Below are 27,992 nucleotides of genomic sequence, written 5' to 3'. Positions count from 1 at the left end.
TTTCTAGACTAGAGGTTTCTAGGCGGGTAATTTGATTTTGTGTCTGGTGGAGCAGCTTTTAGGCATATTTGCAAACAAAGTGGCGGCTGTCGGCAAAGTAAATTCAATAAAAATATTTACAAGCATTAACACGCGCTGAGAGCATAAAGAAAAAACCCGAAAAACCCGCAAACGAGAAAATATTGACAGCAAAATGGCGCGTAAGCGTAAATAGTAAAAGGATGAGGTGGTGCTGCTGGTAAGGAGCGGAGCGGACCGGACCGGAGTGGGACAGACAGGGGGTTGACAAGCTCTCAGCACCCACTCAATGCCACTGCCAATACCAATGAAATTTGCCACATTTTGCATATGACACAGGGTGGCGCCACAAGGCTCCTTTGCCAAATTGTTCGAAGAACATCCCCCGACAAAAAACAAAAAAAAAATAAAAAAAAAAAGAAGGAAGCTCTTCTGCCATGACATCGTCGTGTGCCATGTGCCAGTGTCGTAAAAATATTCGCTGATTTTTGTTCATTTCCCCGGAGAGTGTTACGTACGTAATTTTACAGGCACAAACTAATGGGCGAAATATTATCACGCGCCATTTTTTGAGGCAATTTCACGCATACGCGGTCTAATTTACGGATACATTTATTTTCGCCGGCACTCGTAATACTCACATCGCACACTGAGGTAATAGCCAATCGACGAGTACTGGAAGTTGAGGTGGCGGGATGTGCACTTGTACCACCCGGAATGTTCCCGCCGTATCGACGTGAAGTTCAGGAAACCGTCGCCCGTTTGAGGCACCTGTAAAAAAATATATATAGTCTATATTATATAGATATACATGGAATCAAGGTAGAAGGGGATGATGAGGGCTTTGCTCGTTATGCGTAAACAATTTTTGGTAATTAAGGAAAGGCGAGGCAAATAGTTTCGCACAAGTTTCCATCTTGCCTTGGAACTTCGCCTCTCAAGGCAGCGACAACTGCACGAAAATCCATTTAAAACTTGCTCCTTAGCCAAAAATCACACAAAAGACCGAAGCTTCATTTTGGCGGCCTACGTATGCAGGCTTTTATCCCATTTTACGCATTTTCCCACCTTTATTTCTTTTACACTGAGATTATAGATTGTCTTAGATTTAATTACAAAAAAAAGTCTTCTTATAGCTATAATGTTTGTGGATTTCGTATTTCTTATAGCCTTAATGTTGTCCTTTGATTTCAATTTTTTGGAACAATGTTAATATTTTTGTATTCTTCTAAAGGACCTTAAGCTCTTAGCTATAATATAATCCCAATAAAAACTAGAAGGATGTAAGGTTCTAAAAACATACTCAAAAAATATATGGAATTTTTTGCAACCTTCATAAAGTTTATTGATCAATATAGATAGAAATAAGAACTTATTAAGGGCTCTAAAAACTATAATGTTTTGTTGTGATTTAATTTATTTTCTTAAGTTTGCTGGATATCTTAAACCTTCGTTAACCAGTTCTTGGAAAATGTAGAAAATCCTTCCTATAAAAATATTGTAATGTTCTTACACTTTCTTGAAAATAAACCTAAAGATTTTCTTGCATTTTTTCTTGGCAATAAAAGACTTCATTAAAAACTTAACAGATGAAATAATAATAAATTTTCCCTTAGTGTACCGCAAAAAAAACTTACCGGCGTGTCACCATCGTCCTTCTGCCAGCGAGGAGTGCTCGGGGGATTGGAGTCGACGTCGCACTTGAGGCTAACTTCGATGCCCTCGCGGAGCGGATAACCAAAGCCAGGTGTGCGGGATATGGCGAAGGAGGGCGTGTCTGCAACGGGGACAGATGGTTATTTTGGTTTGACTTTGGCTGCAGATTTTCGGTGTCTTCTCTTCACTGCCAACCGACCGACCGACCGAGAAAGTCTAGTCGGTTGCCGGCAACATCAACAAAATAGTTTTTTAATTAAAAAATTACTCAAAAAATGGTGGGAAAAGGGGCAAAAAAGGGGTTAAAACTGAACGTAAGAAAGAGAAACTTTTATAATTAAACTAAATGCAAATGTTAGGCTCAGAGTGGTGGGACTTGTCTGTTCTGGACAGGCAAAAGGTAAATAAGGCAGCGCGAATTGTTACCCCAAGGTGTTTGTTTAAATGAAAGGATAAAGAATATTCTTTTGAAGTTTTCCGGATGGGAATTCAGCCACAAGGCTCCTCAGATAATTGTTTTATAATTTATGAACCCACGGATATGTTATATCAAGCTAATCTGTGCGAATTGACTTTGCTAATTGACTTTCAGAATAGTAGTGACTGATGAATTAATTCGGTTTAGTTAGAGATGACAGCATTTAATTACCAGTGGCCGAAACATGTCAATTAGAAGTGCATTCTGGCCAAGTTCTCGCTCACAATGGCCCCAACATTGTGGCCCTTTTTGGCCCTTTTGGCCCATTCCATTCCATTCGGGTTTCAAAGTAATTCGATATACGTTTCAAAACGCAACTTCGATTTCAATCCCAAACTGCCAATCAGAAATCCATTCAGAGCATGTCAAAAAGCCATCGACAAAATGTAAATCTAAATGTAAATGCAAATAATTGGAATGCCCCACCAAAGCCCATATCTGCGCCACTTTGATGCGGCATGGCAGGGGCATCCCATCCGTCCAGACTTTCTCTGTTTTTGGTTTTTGGGGGCCCCTCTGTCCTATTCAATGCATATTCATGGGCATAAATCAAATGTTTTTTAATTAGTGCTGGCCATTTGGCTCATGGGAACAGCTAGCCAGGCAGTCGAAGTAGTCATCGGCGGAGAAAACACTGTCCGGCAAAAATATGCTACCCCAACGAATAGTATATGTTGGGGGGCACTTGCATTCATTTCAATCTTTTCAATTTTTCGGCGCATCAGCCGGCCTTTGTGGCCTTTTGTAACTAATACAATTTGATTAGGCACCCGGAATGAGTTTGCAGATGCCAGGGGACAAATGAAATTTGTTTGTCGGTTGTTTGCCAAACTATTCAATACTCCGGCTGGCTCCCATCGTTCGTTGATTTTCGTATGTGACATGCAGACAGACGTCACTCGTCAGACATCATACAGAATATATACAGAATATATAGATATATATGTATATTTGTTCCCTTTTAGGGAGCATTGGTCCATCAATTTGTTGGCTAAAAATGTGCACCACAAAGGGCTGGCCTGGGACCGAACCGGGGCCGAGACGAGACACACAATTGTTTAACTTGGCCTCGGACCGATGGATGGTCAACAGACCAGAGCACGAACACACCAGAGCGAAGCAGATTGTTTTCTGGCCAACTTCAATCAATTATTGTGCAAAAGTGTATTTGGACAAAAAGCTTCTGTAGCTGCTGCAAAATATGCACAATGCACACTGACATCCTTGGCAATTGCTCAAATTAAAAGGAAATTCCCTTTGCCATGGCAAAGGCCCTAATTTAAATGGAAACCCAAATGTTTCCTTTGGCTCGTTTACTTTAATTTCTTCCAGTTTGAATTGCAAAATATGTCATCAAGTGAGCCAGGGGTGGACAGGTATTCTGCTGTCCTTGATTTGTCTCTCAACTGTCTGCATAAAAATGCGCAAATTAAACGCAACCCACCATTACAGATACGGATGCGGATGCGGATGCTGCGAATTCAGATACACGGACACAGATACAGATACAGTTGTGCCCTTAGCAAGTGCTTTCATGTGTGTGCATTTTAATTTATACAAGCCAGGAGCGCAGGACACACGGCTGGAATGGGCTGTGCTGGGCTGGGCTGGGCTGGGCTGGGATATAATAAAAGGAAAAACAGGACGAATCAGAAACGGGATACTTGTTCTTTCTTTTGTTGTAGACCGGAAAACATTGCGGTTGGTCCTGACTTGTTGTTATTATTATTGTTAGAGGCCTTTTGCTGTTGTTATTGCGGTTTTTGCAATTTTCATGCCTGGCCAAAGCACCGCCACACCTCCACACTCACAGCCTGTCGGCCAGGACTCTCTACCTCTCCCAGCCATGCAAATCCCGCACGGCTTTTCTATATTTTCCAATCATTTTCAGGAGCCTCTCGACAGCGCAGGATCCTCTATGCCTGGGCATTTGTCAGGGCATTATGCGGCTTCACGAACATTAATAAAGCAAATAACTGCGGTCCCTCTCTGATCCTGACGCTGATTGAGACCGGAGCTCCCGTTCAGAGTCCGGGATACCTGGTGTCCTGGCTGGACTTGTGTGCGGCTTTTTGCTGCCAATTAGTGCTAGTCTTCCAATTGTCGCCTGGCATTGATTTCCATTTCCAGTTGCGTCACTTCTGCGGTGCCAACAGGACTCCTATCTTTATTTGCCTGTTTTGTTGTGGCTAACACGGCCACCATGGGATGCATACAGTTGGCAAGGCCCGAAATCAAAACTGTCATTGAAATCAGAGGACGATAGGCACCACAGTCAATAATTGAGTAATTAAGGGAAGTCTATTTGGGGAATGGTGCTGTCCCTTAAAGTCCTTCCGACACCTTCTTAAATTTTAAGCTAATTGAAAGCCCAGCGATCCCCTTGAGTCGAGGCCTGATTCGTCCTTTATGCAGCTTTTGTTCTTTTCACTTCAATTGTTGGACGTGGGAGTCCTTTTTTCGGATGTCGCGTTTATTATTTCTCCCTCAGCTCCTCCGCCAGTGGCATGCAGTTTCATTGCAATTTGATTTTATTTTTCTTTCTCCGCCCGGTCTGTTTTCTTATTTTTTCAGCACTTTCAATTAATATAATTCCACCTCGCGCTCCCTGTTCCAGCGACTTTGCTGCAGGTGGATAATAATTTTCTGCTGCGGTGATTCATTATTTTTACTTCTGACCCGGCTACCTGGCAGTCTGATTCTGATTCAGGGATTCTGGCTCCTCGGCTTCTGGCCCTCCTGGCCCTCCTTCTGGCCCTGGCTGGCCGGCTGGAGGCTGGAACTTTGGCAATTTAACTTTTCAATCAACATTTACTTTTTGGTTTTCACTTTTATTTACATCGCCGCTCGACTCTCGTTTTCTGCCAAGGCCCAACTTGAAGGTAATTAAACAAGGTGAGATATTCGCATTGTTTGACTTTTATTAAAAAGTTTGTTTTGTTTTTGTGCGAGAGATTTAAATGGGATTTTAGTGGGATATTTATGATTTGTTGGAAAAACGGGGTGAAAGGTTGGCAGGTCATTACTAAATAAGGATAAAAAACCGAGCAGAAAGATGCTTTAAATCTTAACATTTAAATCGAACTTACATTGCACGTCCAGGAGGAGGGAGGCATTCTGTCGTATCTTCAGCGTGGGATGCTCCATGACGCACAGAATCCGGGCATTGTGATGGGCTCTATAGACGGCCGGTAGTCGAGCCTCGCTCTTCGAGCCGCTGTTGATTTTGTAGCCATTTTTATCCTGCGGAGTGGAAGAAAGAGCCTCTGATAAAATGCCATTTCAATTTGACACTAAACACTGGCAAATTGGGCCAAAATGACAGGCCCCGTTTGCTGGCGGTGGCGGTGGCGATGGCGGTGGCCTGGGCAGCCAATTAGTCAGGCCTGTTATCAGCGCGACATCATTAATTTAAATTAAAGTCCAAGGGCAAGGGCACTGGCCACCCACGCCACCCATCCGCTACGCCACCACCTCAGTCCACCCAAAAAACCCCGACCCACTCTCTGTGTGGCTTCTGCATGGAAATTTTGTTGGCACAATTTTCAATCAATCATCGGGCGGGCGGTCTTGGCGGGGGCTTGGCGGGGCTATGCGACCAGCCGAACACGCAAATTTGTGGCATTTAGGGTCCGAGCGACAAACACCCACACTCTCCGGCACACACACAAGGAATAGGATGTGTTTGTGTGGCTGTGCTTGACAGGTTGCACGACTGGGGGGAGGGGGCAACTGAGTCAGTCTGCTGGGCCTTCTGCATTGCTTGACCGAAATGTCTGCTTTTCATTATGCTCGAGTGCAAGACAAACAAATTTCGGCCTAACCGCAAACGGGCCCAGTTAGCAACCACACCCGCCCGATCCGCCCAACTCGCCGCCCACCGCCTAGTCAGCCGTCCGGAAGGCTTCCGTTGTTTGAGCCAGGAGCCGCTGTTAGCCACACCTAATGTGTTTGCTGCGGTTTTCCCCTGGCTTGGGCTGCGGCAACAACATGCCCGGATAGTGATAGATACGGATATACCCGCCGACTCCATCGATTGTCTCTGAACCTCCCATCCCTCGGTTGTCCTCACCTTCTCGCCCTTGATCTCCTCCAGCTCGAGCACCTCGGCGGACACCTTTTGGGCGTGCCGGTCCACGCCGGGGCTGAGCAGCACCTCCCAGGTGAGGGTCGGCCGGGGGTTGCCGCCCTCGCTGACACAGGCCAGGTTCAGCTCGGAGTTCTCCTTCACGGGCACGAAGAGGTTGCTGGCATCCAGGCGACGGCCGTCGATTAGCAGATACGGTGGCTTGGGGCGATCTGTGGAAGAAGTTGTTGCATAATTTAGGTTATAGTCCTTGCAGGATCATGTTGTTATCCCATTTTCGGGAAAAAGTTTTGTTTGCTAAGCTGGCCATAAAGGCGAGCATTTTGCATCTTAACACTAAAGGCCACATTCCCGACTTGGATGGGGTCCTCGGCTAATTTGGCAAATGTAACGACCTTTTTAATATTTGTCTAAGCTTTCAGCCAAGTCGTGACTGCAACGGCGTCTCTTAGACAAGGATACTGCAAGGATACTCACCCAGGACGACCAGCTTGACGGGCCGGGCATTCTCCGTGTAGCGGCGCGTGTTCTCCGCCTCGCACTGCCACTTGCCGTCGTCCTCCAGCATGACGTTGGTGATGGTTAGCGCGCCATTAGCCTCCTTGATGAAGCGATAGTCGGTGACCCGGGTGGTGCGGTCCATGGCGTGCACCACCTGCAGAGAGAGAAAACAAGATGGTTAAAGGACGTTTTCTTCTAAAGAATATTAGGTATTTGGCCAACAAGAACTTTTAGCTAATTTGCTCTCTGTGTACTCCCCGGGTAGGTGAAAATAAGAAGATGCGGATAAGTTTGTGCGGCGTAAAAACTAATGTCACTGTTGGAATTATGCAAAGCGCCTTTTGAAACTTTTAATGCAGCGCATTAAAGACTCATAAATCCTCCCTTAAATGCAATATCCCCGCCATCCTCTGCTTATCCCTGGCCGTCTCTGTCTACTTTGGCATGCGAAACAATTGCATTTAATGTTTTCATATCCATTTATTTACACTTGGGCCTGGCTGCGTTGGAATTTTATTACATTTCGCTTCAAACAAACACAATAATGACAATTAAATGAGGACGCTGGGAGTGGCAGGCAGAAGCCACCAAGCCACCGATCCACCGAACCATCGAACCACCCACCCATCAATCTGCCACACCATCCTGAATCGAAAGCTCGGAACCACTTTGCAGCATGCCGCATGTTATCCACTGGTAATGTGGCAACAATGAACTGCCGGCTTAAAAACTGTTACCAATAGTTGTTGGCCAGCTGCCTGCCTGCCAGTTCGGGGCTTAATGCAAAAGGATATTTATGTGCGTATTCAAATGCCTCGGCCGCACAGCAATAATAAAAATTATGAGGAATGCAGAGCACAAAAACAAAAAATTACGCAAAAATGCCACACGTATTTATATGAAAATGTTTCGGGCGCTTAATGCGTTTAAGAGCCAATTAAATGTCTGGCTAAAAAGAGCGCGGTCGGCGGGGGCGAGGCAACTGCCGGCAACTGAAACACAATTTTAATTGCATTTCCAGGCAGAAGAGATTAACTTTTGGGCTTGGATTAAGGCGCTGCGAACAAAAAATGGGCTGTCTGAGAAGGATTTGAAAGCGCAGGACTGCCCACATTTGACGCATCCCTCTTCCCTTTGTTATAGATTTTAATATTAAATACAAAGCGGAAATTAAATAAACAGAATTTTTGTTCAATAAACCGTTTCAAGGGGGAAATTCATATTTAATTGAACTTAATTTGCTTTAAATACAGAAACAATAGATTATGATAAAGTAGTGCTTTTTGGAAGGCGTCGAGAAAAGGTTCTTGTATGGGAGCTTAAATAGGACATATGAATTCTTAAGCGACCGATTATAATTTAATTGTATTTTAAATTAATTCTTCATCTTTCTAAATTAAATACTTGAAAATAACATTTTTTATAGATTTTTGTTTTAATTTTTTCCAGTGGACCTCCATGCATAGGTATGGCCTAGGATGGTAATGTTATTGGTATCTTTGAATACCGGAATACTTTAATTAATATGTCATAAAATATTAACATATTTGCTTCACATTTAAAGGAGATTTTTGTTATGATATAGGTATTGATGATTTTTATTAAAATTATCCCCCAAATAAATAAATATATAATCCGTGTTTTTAGTAACTAAGAGTCCTTAAATAACTTTTAAATACATTTTTCATGTCTCTTGCTCTTCAGAAAATAAAAATTTAGCCAGACCTGTTATAGAAAATCTGCGCAAAATATGTAAGCGGAACTAAACAAAAAATATTTTTGTTTGGTGCACTTCCGGTTCCGTTTGTGCGTTTGCCATTTGTAGTGTTTGTTTCAGTTTAGATTCTTTTCGTGTATATTTTTCAAATGCAGTGCAAATATTTATGCGTATATGGATTTCACTTCCCCATGCTGCTTCCCCCATTTTTTGCTCCTTTTTGGATCGGAGTGATTGGGTGTGCGGATGGTCGGATGGGTGGATGGGTGTGCGTGCGGCGACTTCCGGTGCGCATTTGCCGCAGTCGCCGCAGCGGCCATTTGCTGAAAATTTATTAACCAACGACGCATTTGACTGGCAACTGGCAAAATGGCAAACTGGCTGGCAAACTGGATGGCAAAATGGCCAAGTGGCAAACTGGCAAAGTGGAAACTGGATTTTGCGTGGCTGTGCAGCGGGGCATTCAGTTGGAAATTTATGAGGTCGATGGCGATCCGAGGCTTTTTGGCATCCACTGCATTTTGCACACGCACAGCCGCACACTCGCACGGCGAGTCCTGGGCCGGATTGTAGGTCCTGTCTGAAAGCCTTTGGCACCTGGACGAATGCGTGTGTGCGAGTCGCTGGATTTTTCTGGTTTGGCAACATGGCCGCCGGACAAAAGCGTTAAATGAGCGTGGCAAATCCTTGTTTACAGCGTCGAGCGTTTGCCGGATTACACGCTCGATTGTTTTCGTCCTCGACCATTGTTGGTCCTGCCAAATGGCGATCTTCTCGCTTCTGTTTCGAGCGAGGTAATTATGAATTCGGTGGCTTTTGTTTTCACCGCGGAATGTTGGCGGGGGAATGTTCTGTTCAGTTCTGTTGTGTTCTGTATTGTCAGCTGCGTCGATTCGCATAAATTGCTGAATATTTGAAGGCTTGCACGCATAACTTTGCATAATTTGTGGCGCCGTTATCGGCTTGTTGCAAAATGTTGGTTCGTTGGCTCTGTAATATCTAATTGCATTGTTGGCCAACTTTTTGGCGATTTACATTTCATTTCTACCTCACTCCCGCAGCCTTATGCATGAATAATAATGAAATATTATTATTATTGGGGAAAAAATAATTGTATTTGGAATTTGTTTATTTTTGGCAACATTCTTTCATTCCGAGAATCGTAATAAATGGGACTTTTAAGCAGATACTTTATTGACATTTCCCCGACAATTAGCTCCATGCTCTTGCTCGAAAAAAGTAGGAATTCCTTCAGCTCCGACCATTCCAAACAGATCCTTTCTGTATTTTTCTCGTTCGCGTCAAGTGCAGTCGAAGGAAGAGGGAAGGAAAAATAGCTACTTATATCTATCACTAGCTTGGAATTGCAAAAATCTTGTCAGGCAACATTGCTCACTGACTGTCGCGCCCCCAGCCACCCTGCCGCCATGCCACCCTTGCCACTCATGCCCCTCCACCCCCAGCCACTGACTTGAAATTGCTTTCGGCAAATATATTAGCCTCTTGATAATTTCCAACAATAAATTCCTTGGCACTCACACTCGCAGACAAAGGATGCGAAAAGGACTGTAGCTGGAGCCTGGATCCGAGCCGGGATCCTGAATCCTACAGCTCGGGATGAACTCCTTTAGTCGCTGTTCCCGCTCTGGGACTCTAATGCATTGTGCAACGCTCTAGAAAGTACAACAAAAGTCGCTCATGTTGCAAGCTGTCAGTGCAACACTTGTCGCATGTCATTGCCGCAGTTGCAGTGGAGTCGAGGAGGGGAAAGTGGAGTAGAGTGTAGCAGCCTTGTGTGGGAAGCTCGTTCAAAGGACCAAAGTCAATGGGAGCAAGCTGCAACGCTGTGGCAAGGAGTTTGGGGAGTAACTGGGGATAATGACGAAATCTATATATGTATATATTTCGAGTTTAGTCCAGGCAGGAAAAAGTCTAGAGTTCTTTGAAAAATAGACTTTTCTAAATGGCAACAAGAAATGGATACTTTTAATATGTTATTTATAATTAAAAATATTTCCTTAAATTAATGATATTTTAGTTCCTGGACAGGCCTTCCCTAAATTAAAAAGGGCATTCAATTGGCGGCATTCTGACTTTGCCACAATTTCCTCCTACTCCTGCAACTTACATACATTGTTGCCGCATCATTGTTGTAATTGCCGCAGCCGGCTCGTTACTGTTGCTCTATCTCCCAGCCTCCAGTCGCCAGCCTCCTGCTCATCGTCCTGCCTCCTGCCGCTCATCTCGTCCTTCCTCGGCTCTTACACATGGCTGGCTTTTGTTTTAACACAACTAATACAATTGCACCGCTGGGAAATGTGCTGCGATGGCAGACGTAGATGGTGGATGCTACTGCTGCTGATGTTGCTGCTGCATTGGCGTTGATTTTATTTGCCATCGGAGCACTCAGAGTCAGAGCCGGAGAATGAGCCGGGGAACTGGGTCCAGGAACAGCGTCGACATTGTAACTAACTTAATAAACTTGTCAAAGGTACAAGGCGGTGCAGGCGGCGTGTTAGCAACTTAAGCTACGCTTTTCCAGCCAGCTCTGCCCCTGGTGGTGGGGCAACCAGCAACCACTCCAGCCACTGCCCCACTAAGTGCCACCGCATTGTTGCTCTGTTTTATTTGGGCCGGGGATCTCTGAGGCTGACTGATTAATTTTCCAGCTTGATGTGATTTACTCCGGCACCCTAGTTGCATTATGGCGTCGGGGGTGCAACTTGTCTATTAATGTTGCATCTTAGCTTCCCTCCTAATTGACTAATGGAGGCTTATCTGGCCTCGCTGGATAAAATTTATGCCATCGTAGACGGCCAGAGAAGAGGACAGAGAAGAGGGGTTTGTTGACCTTAAACCTGAGCCCCTGGATCCATAAACAAGGCAAGACTGACAGCGTGCAGCAAGGCTAGCAGGATGCAACCATAAACCTGTTATTTTATTTTCCTCCTCTGCCCTCCGGCCAGGCTCCTAGGTCTCACATCCGGCCATTGTCGCCATCAGAAAATATGGCCAACACTATAAGGCCAGCAAATTGCAACAAAAATTGCAACATTTTTAAATCTGTAAGGCGAAAATAAGAAGAGAGCTTCCATTTATGTTGCAGATACTCGCTTTCGCTGACTGACAATATGTGGCGACACATTTCAGGTTAAATAAAAGCAAACAATCTGCTCCGATGCGAATCCGAATGCAATCAGATTGCTGACGTGTCGGATGCAATAGCGACTTGCAGCTGCTGACAGGCAATTTAGCGGCTTCAAACGCAATCTAATATGGAATGCAAATGCAAATAGCAGCAAGTAGACAAACAATTGCAGCTTCCTGGTCTGCTTGTCTGGCCGCAAGTGTGCAACACTTTTTCCGAGTTGCATGTTGTGCTGCGAGAGTGCAACACCATCAGGAGTGGAGAACACACAGCACGGACGCAAAGTGTCGGTGGTGCTGGTGGTATACAATGTGTAGTGTGTAGTGTGTAGTGTTTGTGCCACTGGCTGCATAGTTGCATTGCTCTGCTGGCACTGTGTTAGTTGCAACTATTATTTGCCCATCAACAACTTGGCCTGCCGGCTTGTTGTATTTACACCTGCACAAGAGCAACAAGAGTGGATGAGCGAGCTTTGGTTATGCCCCCCACTCCAGATCCCCTTGCCCCGCTTCCTCATATTTGCCCCAAACACATTCTGGTATTCCAGGTGCATAACAAGTTTGCGATGAGGTTTGAAAGCCAAATTGAACGGGGTTCATAAGGTGTGCGAGTGTGGCGAGCTTCTGGGGCATTTCAACTTCGTGCCACCGGGGCCTTATCTCACTTTGGTGTCTTCCACACTACCCTACACCCTCCACCTCGGCCACCACTGGTTTTTTGCCAAACAACCACTTTGCAAAACTGTTATAATTGCATTACGCCGAGAGGTTTTTTGTGTGGCCTGTGTTTGCGTTCGCAATTACAACTCAATAACTTTCGGACCGGGCCAACTTTTGTTTCGCATTTCGTGCTCATGTTGGCAGCTTTTTTTTGTTACGGCAATTTGCATTCGAGCCATCATTTGTTGAGTACTTGTGGGCGTTCCGGCGTGGCAAAAACTCTGTAATTAGAAGCTCTTCTAGATGCTGCATAATGAGGCAATCGTGGAAAAAGCACGACCCTCGAAAGATGAGCTCTCTGGCTGGCAGGCTGGCTTGATGGTAGGGCTTTTGACATCAGAAACTATCAAATAATAACGATTATCCTATTTGCATAATGCGGCAGTTAAACGACAAAGGACCAAGTACCCAGACACTGACACAGACACAGAGGCAGAGCCAGGAGAAAAAACCCAGCCACTCGAGACGTCTCGGCCAGAATAAAAATAAAGCCAGGAGCAGTCAGACGGACAGGCAGACAGACAGACAGACAGACGGACGGACAAAGAACAAACAGAAACGGGCGAAAAGGATACGAGGGGAGAAGTGGGAAGGCAAGGAATGCAAAAGGCTAAGAATGCAATTAAAGTCAGCACAAGTTGGCAGTCCTGACAGCTTGAGAGGTCCTCTCGGCCTGGCTTAAAGTAGAGCCTGAAAATGCAGATTGGGTGCTAGCTCACCTGGCCGTTTTTGTACCACATGCTGGTGGCAATGTCCAGGTCCACCTCGCACATCAGCTTGATTTCCGAGTGCTGCTCCGCATAGACCACCGACATTTCTTCCGCCTCGTAGGGATTGGGTGGCACGGGCCGCAGTGGCAGGACCCTCGGTTCCAGCGGTCCCTCGTCCTCGTCTTCCTCGCCATCGGGATCGACGGCCTCCTCGCGGCTCTTACGGTTGAAGAGATCCCGGGTGCTGGTCCCGCTATCGAACTCCTCCACATCGTCGATGATGATCACTGGCTCCTTGGCCTTCGGCTGCAGATCCTCGGGTGCCAAGTGGACCGTGGACCGAGGTCGCTTCGCCTTGGTCTCGTTGACATGGAGGCCCCGGGTGGCCGAACTACTGGTGCTGGTGGCCTGCACTGTGCTAAGGACTGCGGCCGCTACCGTGGAGGTGCTGGTGGAACTGGACTCCAGGTCGGAGTCCTCTTCGGTTTCCCGTCGCTGTCGCCGCTTGACCGCCCGGTGGACCTGATGGTGGGGCTTCAACTGCGTCCGCCACTTGGCCCACTTGGCCTTGGCCTTCTGGCAGTTCTTAGTGCACTTGATGGCCGGCTTGCCCCGTTGGTCAACTGGCTCCTCCAGCGATTCTGGTGATATGCTCAGCCATCTGCTGCTGCTGCTGTGTTGGCTGCTGATGGCTTCTCGGCGGTCGGCGGGCTTCGTTTTTTGCACTGACTTGGCTGGATTGATATTCTGTGGTTGCGTGTAGGTGGTACCTGTAATTAAACAACAAACATTCGTAAATAAAACATCAAACAGAAATGACATAGATATTTGTGGCTCTAACCACACAAGGAATGCCTGGTCTTCTGGTCAGTAACTTTGTCTGGGGAGGGGGAAATTATGCAAGGGCAATTGATACCGGAGTAAGAGTATCAATTACATTGCCTTGTTGCTGCCATAATGCTTTCAGGGCTCATGCATTTATTTAGGACATTTCAGTAGGCAGGCCAGTCATCAGGGCCGATCGAAAAGTCGAAGAAGGAGCAGCAGTCTAGTCGTCGCCGTTGTGGGCCAGGCATCCTTCGAAATGTTTTCTCTATGCATGCAAATCCTGGCCTAATCTGCTGCACATTCAAAGCAATTTTCATGCCTACTACGGCACTCCCACTAGCAGTGCTCCTCCTCCGTTTGTTGCTCTTTGACAACTCTGCTTATTGTCTATTGCAGGATTCAGAGCCTCCTTCCTCCAGAATGCTCCTGGCATTGCTGTTGTTTTCCTGCTGGCACTCCTGTTGTTGTTGATAAATTTACACAAGTGTATGACAAGCTTTCAAATGGTAATTAATATTCATCTGAGGCAGGGATGCAAGGGCAGCGGATGGAGGGATCGGTGGTGCAAATAGGACTGGGAGTTGCGATGGGTTTCGGGTATGACACCGCCCCTCAAAAGACAACGACTGGCAGACTGAGTGCCCCATGCCCCGTGCTCCAGGACCCAGGTTTCTCATCCGAAAGTCAACTGTAGCCGGCAGCTACGAAAGTGCACTGAGAAAAGAGTCGGTATTTATACATTTTTATACATACATTTTTATTGCCTACTTTCAGACACCCGTTTTGGAGATTTCAAATCTCCTCTTATTCAACGAAATATTGTATATTGTTTTTTCTTTGTGTAAAAATGCATGGCCAATGTCTGTGGTTAGCTGACAAGAGCAGAGTCAGTGCCGGGGAATAGTCTCGTCGCCCGACCGCTCTTTCTTTCAAACTCCTTTTCCTTCGTCGCCATCGCCGTCGCCATCGTCCTTCCTCCATCGTCCTGCCGACCGAGTACATTGTCTGGCTGGCTTTGGGCTTTTGTCTTCCAGCCCTTTTCTCGTTAGCTGGGCGTTACTCATCTCTTTCGCTTGGCTCTTGGCTTTTTGCTGGCTTTGTGTGTTCGTTGCTAAATTAAAGTTGTCATTTTTCAAGTGAACGCACAAAAGTATGCAATGCGCCTAATAAATTTCAGCCTGGCATATCCTGTTATTCGGGGGAGCCATAGGCATAACTTAGGCGGGAGGTGGCCCGAGGAGAGGGGTTAGTTATGGAGCAGTCGTAACTCCCCCCCCACACACACACAGACTCGTACGTGTATTAGAGGGAAGCGCTAAAATGTTTTCACAACAGCTTAAAAGTCGGCTACACTTTTCCCCAGTCTGTGTGTGTGTGTGAGTGGGCGTGTGTGCTTTGTTTGTTTGCATGCAGCTGTAGTTGTTTGCGCTGTAACTTAAGTTGTAAATGAAGATTGCGTCGGAAATTGCAGAGAACTGACGTTGCCTCAAAGCCAGCCATCTCAGCCCCCCTCTCTAGCCCTACAAGTGCGTGCAAATTTAATGAAGCTGCCACACACACCCACACACACACACATTGCACACTCTTAAATGCACACAAACACTCGAGCATGCTCGAGCTTCAAGCTTGGCGCACTTTCTGCGGCATTTGCCGTGCCGCATAAATTCCCTGGGCGCAATGGCAACTGTGGGTGGGGGCGGGTTGACAGTTGGCACCACTCCCAGCAGCCAAACGTGTGTTTTGGCCCACTCCAGTGGTGGCTCCGTGCTCATTAGCCAGGCCCAAGCACTTTTAACCGGTTCAATTTTGCATCAGTAATTGATTGCCCGGCTCGAGGCGATGCCATGCGATGCGATTTCATTCGATGCGATGTGTCGGGCTGCTTAATTGCATTGTTTTTCAAACATTTTGCGGCATAATATTGGTTTTTGCCAACGCCCACATAAATCAGGCAGTTTTACGCAATTATTGGCATAAATGCATATATTTTCCCCTCCACTCCATGCATTTTTTTTTGCATTTTTTCTGGCACTCTCCACATGACAATTATGGCGATCCGATGGAGCGTCAGGCCTTATCAATATGCAAAAAAGCCATGTACTTTTATAAACTGACAAAACGATGGAAACGGCTGCCTGTCGCCTAAGGGCGGAGCCGGGCAATCGAATTGCTGACATAATTACACGCACTTACACGCGTCTGAATGTACACGGGAACATATCCCAGATATATCTGGGATATATCCGTACTGCCATACTGATTACTGGCACATCGCGGTCGTGGGGGCGGCGTTCTCGGGCAAAAATTTCATCGATTTCCACACAACATTTTCCCTTTCCCCCATTTTTTTTTTTGCCGCACAGCTCCGGCATTTTTTCACGTTCGTTGGGGCAAACATGTAAATGACATCGAGTTGAGTTTAATTTCGTGCACTTTTTTGCCGTCAATTTTTTTTTATTGTTTGCATGCATTTCCACATTAAATTAATGCACTTCAATCTCCGTGTTTGTGTTGTCTTTAACAATATTATGTTTTTACGAATTCCGATCCCATCGAATCGCTCGGACAAACAAAAATATAGCCGAGAAGAAAATATGGTGTGACATCCGGTGTAATCATGGCTGTCGAACATGGGTAGCTGGAAATGGTCCGGTTTCCGGTTGGCTCGGTTCTAATTAACTCTTGTTCCCATTGCATCTGCCTATTTGCAATTCAGGGTGTTTACTTTTTGCTATGACTCTGGATTCTGGATTCAGGACTCCCCATTCGGCTCCCAAGTCCAAACATTAAACAATAACTGGCAGGGGCAGTCATTATCCTTGTTCTCTTGCTTGAGTTTCAGCAGCACTGAGGGAAATAATTTGGTGATTCTTAATTTATTTTTGATTCCTATTTTCAGGACATTCCTTTTTAAGAACCAAGCAGAGACTGCCATGTGGAATATCCTTTAAAATTTATGACTTTAAAATTCGAAGCATTTTTTTTAAACCCTTTTCCCTCATGAGCCAATTGTCAACAGACCCCCAACAGCCTTCCCTGCTTTGCCTCGCATCCTGTGAAAGGATGCTGGCAAGCGTATGGGTGTGCGAGTGTGAGATTCGTGCCTTGCACTGAGCGTTGATTAGGTTAATGTCCTTAAGGCATAAGAACAGCTGGTAGTCCCCGGCTTCATGGCCAACTCCTTTCCCTCTTGCGAGTCATGAGCAGCTTATGGCATTCCCAGAGTGTGGGTGCGGTCGCAAGTGTGTGCGTGAGTGGGTGGTGGTGCAACTTGCACCTGGACGAAAAACACTGGCAACGGCAGGAGTGCTGGCTGCATGCATCTAGTTGCCTGGCTTGTGCATTGTTTAAGTTCCACAACGTCGACAACTTTGGCAACCGCCACTTAATGCAAGCGCTGAGTTCACAGTCCCTAACAGAGGAGGAGGAGGTGCCTCCGACTGCACTTTGCCTGGTGTGTGGTGGCGGCTTTTGTGGCAAGCCAGCAAACAGCAGCAGAGCAGCTGCCGTTGCTGCAGAGTTTGAGGGACTCCTACGCTCTCATTACTGCCATTGGCAACTAAAAGCCTCTTAATCGGTTGTGAAGGATCTCGCAAAATTATTGTGCAAATCGAGAGATGCCTAGGTATGGCCCAGCACATATGCTTCAATTATTCGAGGCGAAGGCAGCTCTCGGAAATTAATTGACGCTCCACCACATTTTGTCAGCTTCAGTGGATTTTATAGAGCGAGCTTCGTTTATGAATGCAAAATGCTGATTCGCAACTAATTAGTGCCCCGAAAGCCTCAACTGGCTAGAGGTTACTTGTATATGACAAATTATCCCCACATTTTATTTGTTAAATTCCGTAAGTCCTGTGTCAAGCTCGTAGTTGTTGCCCTGTCAGCTAAAATGCTCTACGTGATCCTTTTTCCTGGCACTTTTTTCGGCACAGCAGAGTGAGCTGAGTGAGTGCGTGGTGGTCTTTTTTATGATTATGCAAGCTGGAAAGTTCTGACCTTCCGAGGCCACAGGACTAATGTTTGCGGCTACGCCTTAGCTCCGAGTCCTTGCCACATACACACATCACTGCATTCCTCTAACCTGCCACTTCATTACACACACAAACACAAACAGCCGGGACGGCGAGGACAATGTCGGCGCCATGTACACACTGTCAACTAAACTGCAGTGCGGGCAGGAAAGGCTCGGGAAAGTGGACGGAGTAGAGGCTGGGGGGACAGGTCCTGGCTGCAGGACCTTCTACCTTCTGGCCAGGTGCGTTTGCTATATTCTGCAGTGTGCACTGTGCGCTCTGCTTTGCAATTGTGTCAAATTAATTGTCAACTGTTGTCGTTGCCCCGTCTCTTTCCCTCCCCGGTAGGCCCTCTCTTTCTGGCACACATATTGCCATCTCTTGTGTGCTTTGTGCGGCTGTCTCTCGTCTGTTTGATAAATTGCATTTAATGGCTGCCGCCAATTAAGAGCAATTTTTGCTGCCGTTGCTGCTGCTACAGCTACTGATGCCACGTTTTGTTGCCAGTTTTTACCAGTTTGTCCCCTTTTATTTGGCCCCTTTTGCAGGCTCTGGCCTGGACCTGGCCTTTCTGCCAGTTGCTTTCAATTTGGCCTTCCCAGGCCAGGCTGCACTTTTAAAGGACCCCAACCCCACCGACTTGCGAGTGCGAGTGGGCCTAATAGGAATTGATAGCTGCCTCCGGACCTGCAGCTTGACCGACCACGTTCTCCGGCCATATTTCTCACTTCAGTACGCGTGGCATTATAAAAATTAGATAAAACATTACGGCTCTTGGTATATTAAGTGCAAGAGCCTCGTTGCCCGGGACAGGGTCATTTCTCACAGGGTCATCTATAAAACGTAAAAAAAGGAAAAGCAGAAGACGAGAATGCCCCTATCTGGCCATTTCCTTTCGGCCTTTTTTCTTCGCTGCTCCTATTCTAGCCATCATGACTTCTTTGGTATTATTTATGTCGCCCGGCGACTCTGCCAAAAAGGTCGCCACTTTGTTTCATCAGCCTTGGCAAGAGTTGCTTCCCTGTTTCGTGAAGAAAATGGGGCACAGACTTGGCTCGAGCCAAAGAGAAATTAATTATAAAATATTAACTAGAAATAAATGATAACAGATAGAGGTTGGGATACTTTCTTCACAGGTATTCATAAATTCTGGAGTCGAGGGACTAGATTCCTTCAAGAATCATGAAAGGAAGCTGCAGTCTGTTCCTAAATTATTTAAAAGATTAATAGTATTACTAGGATTTAATTTAAAAAACACAATAGGGTATCCTTGATTCCTTTTAGTGGAAGATGAGTTCGCCTTTGTGGCATTCGCTTCTGCTGGTCATTAGGCGTAGCATACTTAGCGGCTACGTGCTGTGACCAGAGCCAACCGCAAATTAAGTATACGCCGCGTTGCGCCACCGACGTTGACTCGCCGAAGCCTCCGAGTTTGCTGCAGTTGTCCTGCCGGAGTCCGAACAAACAAATGCCAGGACAACAATCAGAGAGAGGGTGGCAGTAAGAGGGGGGAGGGCAGTCAAAATGCCAGCAGTGTCCTGACGATTCTCTGTGCGAGCAAGAAGTTCGTTCCATTTTGTTTGTGCGTCCCTCTTGCTGTTTGTTTGTTCACTTGAGCCACCCATTCCCCATCAGCCTGGTCGCCCCTGTATCTATCCCCCTGGCCCTGTCTACATCTGCTTTTCGGAGCAGAAATTAAGCGCCAAAAAATGTGCACGGCACGTAAATAACTCCACACAGTGGCAGCAGCGTTTTGGTAGCTTCGGGTCTCTGTTTTTTCTTTTTTTTGTTTTCTGGAAGCGGGGCGGCACGTGACCAAATTTCGATGGCAACTTTGTTGGCAATGGGGATGCGCCATACCGACTTTATCATGTTTTCATTTCGCGGCGTTGGCTTTTTAATTTGTGCACATTTAAAAGGGGCGGTAGCCGGCAGGGGGTAGAGGGGCGTGGCATTCATACTATACAATTTTTTATTTGCAGATGTGAGTTGAGTTTTTTAGTAGTTCCCCTTCTGCAGTAGCAAATTAATGCAAATAAAACAGAGACCATCGTGCAATAAAACGCTTGTTGTTGCCGTTTGGTCTGCAGCATAATTTATTTACTTGGGCTTTGACTTTGGCCGCTTTCGGTTTGCAGACAATTTTTCGCAAATGTTTTTTGTTTGCTGGGGTTGTGTTGGGAAATGCGCAATTAAAATGATAATTTTCCACTGTGGCACCACCATCGCAGCACCGCATCGGTTTCGGGGCTGCAACTGCATTTCGCACGTACCGTGAATTATAACCTGCCGCATAAAAATAAGCTATAATTTAGCGCTTAAATGATGCGTGCTCGCCGCTCTAAGTTTTTCCTGGCTCTGGTCCTCCGTCTCCCCCCCCAAAACCAGCAATTCTTCTCATTTCCCAATCCTGGTTGACTTTATTGCATTCCTCGCACTCGACCGTCTCTTTTTTTTGTGAGGTACTTTAATTAATTCGCCCACTGGACGACCACTGGCCCCAAGGGCAGCGTGGAAGTAGAAGAGCTAAGCAGAAACACAAAAAGGCAAATCTTATTAACTTTGGCAGGACACGGCTCTTTTTCTACGTGCACACACAAATCCAATAAGACAGCCCGAAAGGAATGGGCGAGCAGGTCACAGCCGAGCAGGAGAGAAAAAAGATTCCACATTCAATAAAAATCAATAATCGAAGTGGATGAGAGGCTGATGAAGAAATAGCCGTAATACTTTGCTTATTACCTTCCAATTCATTAAACCTGCCGTCAAGCCGACCAACCGGCCGGGCGGGTGTCTGGGTTCTGGATTTTTTTGTCCAGCCTCTCTGTCTTCGAGTGATCCGAGTGGGTGGGTGTAAGTTTTGATTGTCTCTACGGTTCAGTGGGCTTTTTTTCTTTGGGTCTCGCACTTTGAGCACAAAAAGCAGATGATGGATAGCAGGATTCCTTACAGATTCCCCTAAACTTACCATTATTTAATATTTGGTTTTAGAAGACAAATTAATTCTACTTCCATCTCACAATTTACTCACTTAAAAAATGGAATTCTTTCCTTTTACGATTCGTATTTCCTTTTTATTTTCGTTTAAAGCAATAAATCACCCTGGCACCAAGTAATTCGTTAGTCTGGCCAAAAACTCAATTTATAGATATACACAGAAACTAAACACATGGGCCAACAACTGAAACTCCGACGAGACAACAAAAAGCCCATCCAATTCCGATTTCCCCCAAACTCTCCGAACCCGGCTCCGGTCCGACTCATTCAATCATTTTTACACCCTCCAGAACGGGGGCCTATCAGGCGTAAATAATCACAAACGTTGGCTAAATAATAAATACATGTGAGTGTGTGTATTGTCTGGAGATTCCTTGGAGCCCTCTCGGCCCTCTGCTGACCAATCAACTGGCATTAATAGCCGGGCCCAGCGAGGCACTTAGAACGGCAGCATGGCGGCCGGTCGTCGAAGTGCCATGAAAAATGATGCACTGCCCCGGCAAGGCGGCCTGGCCCTTCGTCAAGCAACATAAAAATAAATATTAAATAATCATTTATTTTCACAAAAAAGTTCTTGGTTTCTGGCTTATTTTTTTCACTTATTGTTTGCTTTTATGTGTATGTTTGCTCGCTACAAATGGAGGCCCCATCCACGTTCCTCTGAAACGTGTACAACGGTGCGTATGCGCGTTATGCCGTAAGAGGTGGAAACGCCTTCTCGCTTAACGCCTCGTTGCATTGGCTTTTTCCTTTTCGGAGGTGTGTGTTTTGGCCTCAAGAAACAGGTCAGCCAGAGGGGCTCGGCTTTATAGTTTATTTACCAGGAAATATGATGGGTAATTCGATTTGTTTTAAATATTTTCCAAATAATTTGCTTGTTGGAATATTTGTTTCTTTTTTTTCTGAAAAATAAATGCAAATATGTTGTACTTGCCACAAAATGTGGAAAATTTCGCTAAATGTTTCGCGAAAATTCAAAAATTAACAGCGAGAAAAGGTGGGGAGTGGGTGGCACTTTAGGGTGAAATAAATTTTAATAAACACTGCGCATACATCAAACGGCAGTCAGACTGATGTTGCCACAAAAACAGGCACACACCCACACCCATTCTCACTCTCACTCCCACTCAGACACATGCACAGTTGTGCACGTAATTGGCGGCAAAACAATTAGTAGCATTTTACAGTTTACAGTTTCTGCACACACCGCCCCAAAAATATTTTTGCATGAGGCTGCACACGAAGGTATGCACCTGCAACAAAAGCTGACAAGCTGACTAAGTGGCAAATGTGATGAGCTTTTTGGCCAGACCCAGAAAGAGAGAGGGGTACGAGGCCAAGACAGAGACAGAAACTGAAACAGAACTGAGCCAGAACCAGATCCAGAGACAGAGACAGAGACAGAGACAGGCAGGTAAGGGCAACAGTTGGCAGGTATATGGCGAAAAGCCGGCAAAGCCAATGCCAAAAGCGTTGAAACTTTTGACACACTTTGCAATTGAAATGCATTTGAGCTGGAGAGTGCCCCACCCACCATCCATTTGCTGTAATAAATTACGGTAATTTAGAAAACTCTTAGTACAGGCCGGGCTCGGAACAGGTAGATAGACAGGTGGAAAGCAGCCAGAGAGGGACGGCCAAGAGATTAGCATACGTGCACATATTGTTAAGCAGCTGTGGGAACATTGAAAGCAAAAGCTGAAACAGAACCAGTCTGAGAAAGAGAAAGAGAAAGAGAAAGAGAAAGAGAGGGAGTGAAAAATTACGTATACTTGTCAAAGGAAGAAGGCAATATGTGTGTCGCAATTTCCGGTTGAAGTGCACTTCCTGCCACCTTGCAGAGGCACATGTTCGTCAAGGTTGAATCCTTGCTTCTAAGAAGGATAAATTATAAAAAATACACTACTTTTAAATAAATCTTTAAGCTAAATACTTTTATTTTCTTGCAGTGTCCTTTTTTCTTATTCCAGTGACTTAATGGCAAATCCTTGCTCCGCGTTCTGCCAATTGCAGCCCCTCAGGCCCCTTCAGGCTTGTTAACTTGGCAAAAATAAGTGCCTGAAATCGAGTCAAGAAACACATGCTGGCACATGTTATGTACTGTGCCTGTTGTGCCATCTGGCCTACATTCCCTATGTACATCCACGACTTAAGTTCAGCGACATTTGTCAGCTCATTACGCTTTAGTAAATCAATATCAATATTCTTGATATAAACCATTAGAAACAAATTGCAGAGCTTCCGGTTAATTTCGTCTGCTGACTTCCGCCTTTGGATTCAATTTTGTGAGAAAGTTGCAACAGCTGCTTGCAGTGTCAGATGCCAGTTGCTAGTTGCAAGTTGCCGGTTGCCAGTTGCCAGTTGCCAGATGCAGTTTGAGCAAATCAAATTGAATAAAAAACTTTCTTGCCGGCCAAGTGGCCTCCGGGGACGGAAGTGCCAGAGTTGGACCACATGGCGAATGCTTGATATTGCGCAAAGGGTTTCTTTCCCCGACTTTCCCATCGTACAGCCCACAACCCACGAGATGACAGGCAGCAACTGCCATTCGAATGGCCACTTCAAGTGCAACTGTTGCACATCAAACAGACATCAAAATGTGCAAACACGCTGGAGATGGAGGAGAGACAGCCAAGTGGACAGACCAGAAGCGAAAGGACACAGAAGAAACTGGCAGCGAGTACTGCAGTTGTTGAGTTTTTGTAGAACTCGAAAGAGGTTAGCGAACTGGGAATAGATGTGGCTGTGTGTCTGGCACTCGAAACAAGCTCATCAACTGGCACAACAACAGCCTGACAATGATGCACACTCTCCCAGTCCATCTCCGTTCTGTCACCGCCAGATGGAGGCGTTCTCTGAAACTTTGCAGGAATTTAAGGCCTTGCCGATCGAACTTCGAGTTAAACGCCCAAGACCGACCAAGAAGTGGGTCATTGAAATTGATCGTCCTGCCTGCACCACTGACCTGACCTGTCCACCCTCGCCCCGGGGCTTATTTGTTATGGTTAAGAGGGGCAGAGGGAAAATGCGAATTTCCATTCCCTGCCAATGGCTCCATTGCAGCGTGGCCAATCTCATTTCCATTGAATTGCCAGCCAGGCTGGCTCGTGCCTTCCATGAATCTGAAAACATAATGAAAATAATTCGCCAAGGAAAGTAATAAAGAGGCAGCCTTGGTGGCAGCACAGCACACACAGCATATATAAAAGGTATATAGTATTCGTTCGTATATACGGCATGTTCTCGACATGTGCCCGTGTCTCAATGGCGCTTTATTGTGATGTCGTTGGTCCTTTTCGTCCTGGGCTCTCGGCTCATCGTATTTGTTTAGCCCGGCATTTTATTTTTACTGTTTATAAGCTGACAAAATTGTTTTTCTCTCTGGGTGTGCTTCTTTTCCCTTCTTACACCCCAACAGCCAGCACATTAAACGGTTCGTCCTTAGAGGGTCGTGTGCCGTAAATGGGCCAATGCTGCGGCTACGTAATAAAATGCGAGAACCACAAACAATAATTGGCGAAGGTCCGTTTTGGGGGAATTTCTGATGGCCTTGTCTTGTCACTGAAGCAAAATTAGACGCCAGCTGCGGCTGCTCTGGTGGAAGACTCAAAAAAAAGCCCCAGAAAACTAAACTCAAATTCTTTCCATCTCTAGCTCTTTTTTGTTGGCCAGATTTTTTACGATTCTATGCGTTTTAGTGCAACGATGATTCCATTTCCTCGTGGCCCCAAAACGACTACGCGTGGTCGCATTCTTCACTGATTAAATTTCGAGTTATGCACTCGATTCTGTGGCACGCTCCGCTGAATCTGGCCGAAAAGAGTCCAAAAGTGAAAATCTGAAATCTGGCAGAAAGGCATTCCATATCTGTGTCAGTGTGCCATTGTTTCCAATTTCGATTCTTGGCATTGTTTGCGAAGCTTTTCAGCTTTTTCTATTTCTTCTGGTCAAATGATTTTTTCGGAAATATCCTTTAGGCCAGAACTAGACCCAGAAAGCACTGGTCTTTGCTTTTAATCTCCAGTAATGGTATGCCATAATTCCATAAAACTTAATTAGTGAAGAGTTAAATGGGCACTGAGATGATCCTTGCCATCCTGTCAGCTTAATTAACATGCCCAAAGACCCTAGACGAAAGGTGAGCCTTCGGTTCATCGCTATTTTTTATGGCCCAGAGGGGCCAACAAAAAAATAAAGAAAAAGAGAACAGAAAGGATCCGGGGAAAAGCCCCGTCAGTTGGCAATACAATTTGCCGTGACAAATGCGGCCATAAACAAAAATGGCGACAACAACAACACCATTGCCACTACCACTGCCACTGCCACAGCCGCCATTCTGCCGCTTTTCTAGTGCAACGACTACAAAATGGCTGCCACAAGAGTCTGGATGAAAATTTCATTCCACAGACGGCGATGGCGATGCCAGCGACGGCGGCGACCTTTTATGGTATTTATCACACGCGATATCCCGTCTGCCACCCGCCCCATCCGACGGCACAGCCCGACTCGCTTTTCGCTTTTTGGTAATGAAATTTCGCTTTAGCAATTACCGGCATCCCCGGGACATAGCCAGGATGCCGGGCAAAGTCAGCTAATAGGTTTTGAGGCTTGCCGGCTGACTCGATGGATGCATAAATTATAATGGAGCCCCCAAGTGCACCCCTCGCACAAATCAATTTCAGACTTCTTCGACTCCTCTATATATCGGTCTATATAAGGATATATTTACCAAACTGGAGAAACAGGGGGAGGGATTGCAAGAAAGGAGAAAATAAAGAAGGGAGGTCGAGGAAAACAAAAACACAATTTATAAAAATATTTTCGTGCCTTGCAGCTAAAATGTTATTAAAGTCAATAACATAAAGCCGGGGACAATTCCCTCTGGTCGCCGCCCCATCGCCTTCCCCACGGGGGTGAGGGTGAAACTTTGTCAAATAAAAATAGCTTACAAATAAAAACAACTTGAGGCGGAAAAATAAAAATCATCCTGGCCGGGTCGGGCTGGGCTGGACCAGGGCGGTCCTGGCAGGGAAAACAACTGACCAAGGCAATGTAATAAAAATAAATAATGGCTTTGACAAAAAATAAACGATGCCTGAAAAAAGTTTGAATATTTATGAGTTTTTTATGTGCCAAGCTGAGTAGAAGCCAAGAAAAAAAGGGTGGAAGATGGAATGAAATGCTGGAGGAAGCAACTCCCTTCTTAGATTTCCAATTAATTTATCTACAAAATAAAAATAATATAGTTCACTTTCAATCACTCCTCATTTAAAGGTGGTTGTCAGTTAACTGTCAAAAAAGTTAAAACTAATTTTTAGAAAATAAACGAAAATGGATCAGAACTTGCACAGTCTGTCGCAGACCATGTCCGTGGAGGCCATCGCGGCCATCAAGGCCAAGCGCCTGGCCATGAAAAGCGGCCAGGTGGACGATGAACAACGCAACTCCAGGCGCTTGCTGCGGGAACAGCAGCGCCAGGAGGACGAGAAGCAGGCAGAGGTGTGCCGGCGGGCCAGGGAGCGGGAGCGCCAACATCGCAACCGCGAAGAGCAGCTGCTGGGCGAGAAGGAGCTGCCGGGCGTCCTCCGCATCCTGGCCAGTGTCTACGACTCGCACAAGCGTCGCCTGAAGTCGAAGGAGAGGCCACCAAAGGTGCCGGATGTGGATCTCTCGCTTCCGATGCCTGGTAAGCTGCGGGAAGTGCCTGTGGTGCCACCGCAACTGGAGCCCTCAGACCCCAAGGCCTCGTCTTCCAAGTACAATCGCTATGGCCAAGAGCGTTTCAACCGGAACAAGCCAGAGTTCGGTATCGATCCTTTGGGCAGCAACCTCAAGGCCAATCATGCCCAGAACCAGGGGAGGTCGGATCCCAAGAAACGTCGCTCTCGGAAACCCATAATCGTGGTGCCGGCGGCCGTGAAGAGCCTGGTGACCTTGCACAACGTCAAGCAACTCCTGCAGGATATGCGCTATGTGCCCGTAGAGCAACTCCGTCAATCGGGTGTCCAGCCCAGCGACGAAGTAATCATAGAGAGGAAGGTTCAGGTAAGGTTTTATTCAACTAAGAAGATTTGTGCTCTAAGGTGCTTCTCTTTTAGGGTCAAGTCGTGCGCTATCGGGTGATCGACAATGTCTCCCGGCTGACCAACGAGGAGTGGGAGCGAGTGGCCGCCGTGTTCGCCCTGGGCCCCCACTGGCAGTTCAAGGGCTGGCCGCAGCGAGGGGATCCTGCCAATATATTCCATCGCGTCTGCGCCTTTCACCTGCACTTCAAGAACTCGCCGGTGGCCCGGGAGCTGCACAACCTGCAGGTGCACATCCTCAGCCTGCCGCAGCACGAGCGGCACCTGGACTGCGGCATCCTGATGGAGTTCTGGAACAAGCTGGACCAGCACATCGCCCTGCATCCCCGCCAGTTTGCATTCATGAAATCGAATTAGAAACTGGAATCAAACAGGCCGCCTCCAGCAAATAGCAGATAAGCGGGAAAATCAATAAATAAAATTGAATAAGCTCGAACAAAGGACGAAAAACGCACTCATGGTGGTGGATTGTGGGGTGGCTGTATCCTTCGATAATAAAAAGCGAACGGGCGCATCAAAAAAATATATCACGTATGTATAAACGTCATATAAGAACGCTGCGAAAACTGCAAACTTGGCAAGAAAATTAAGAGCACAAACAAGTCCGCGAGGGGCGGCAGAAGGAGTGGTGGCTTGGCACGCGTGAGACAAAAGCTAAATGACACACAAAGGAGCAGTTGGCAGGATGTGTGTGGGTGTAGGTGGGTGGCTTTCTCGACTTATGTAAGTCACTGTGCGCCCCACAAAACGTAAAACTGTCAACGAGTTTCTCAGAGTGATGGAAAATGGGACTCCCTGGGAGGGTGAGAGGGGAAAAACCAATATTAAGGACAAAGGACTCACTAAGAAAAAGCGGCAAGAGCAATAAAAATCACTGGGGAAAAAGTCAATTTTTACACACACACCGAGGCACACACATGTGTATTTAAATGAAATGCCTGCCATTGGGAAAAAGGATATGAAGCAATTGTCAGGCGATAAAATCTGCTGGAGGTAAAGCACTAAGCGATTTAACAGTGGGACTTGAAAATAAA

At 46.2% G+C, this 27,992-nt stretch overlaps 2 protein-coding genes and 1 long non-coding RNA gene across 3 annotated transcripts in view; 1 reads left to right on the top strand and 2 right to left on the bottom strand.

Moving 5' to 3' along the window:
• The window catches only part of LOC6496544, a 122,228-nt gene that overhangs the window by 21,129 nt on the left and 73,107 nt on the right, over positions 1-27,992 (bottom strand). The window contains exons 3-8 of the mRNA XM_001961077.4: positions 13,044-13,804; positions 6,717-6,894; positions 6,225-6,451; positions 5,242-5,395; positions 1,656-1,795; positions 660-789 (exon numbers count right to left, since the gene is read on the bottom strand). Of these exons, the coding sequence (XP_001961113.1) occupies positions 660-789; positions 1,656-1,795; positions 5,242-5,395; positions 6,225-6,451; positions 6,717-6,894; positions 13,044-13,804 (1,590 nt within the window). The remainder of the gene's footprint in view (positions 1-659; positions 790-1,655; positions 1,796-5,241; positions 5,396-6,224; positions 6,452-6,716; positions 6,895-13,043; positions 13,805-27,992) is intronic.
• On the bottom strand, positions 3,659-5,164 carry LOC116654750. The gene is made up of 2 exons (XR_004309959.1): positions 4,992-5,164; positions 3,659-4,934 (listed from the first exon to the last, which is right to left on the bottom strand). It is a non-coding gene; the product is annotated as an uncharacterized LOC116654750 (long non-coding RNA).
• LOC6494030 (parafibromin) lies at positions 26,177-27,990 on the top strand. Its single transcript, XM_001961079.4, has 2 exons — positions 26,177-26,920; positions 26,974-27,990. Exons 1-2 carry the CDS (start codon positions 26,207-26,209, stop codon positions 27,313-27,315), a joined length of 1,056 nt encoding a protein of 351 aa, XP_001961115.1. The 5' UTR covers positions 26,177-26,206; the 3' UTR covers positions 27,316-27,990.

This window comes from Drosophila ananassae, chromosome 3L (genome assembly GCF_017639315.1).
Source record: "Drosophila ananassae strain 14024-0371.13 chromosome 3L, ASM1763931v2, whole genome shotgun sequence".
NCBI classification, from domain to species: Eukaryota; Metazoa; Arthropoda; class Insecta; order Diptera; family Drosophilidae; genus Drosophila; species Drosophila ananassae.
The sequence above is the reverse complement of the archived record's forward strand: the minus strand, read 5'-3'. Positions and strand labels throughout refer to the sequence as shown.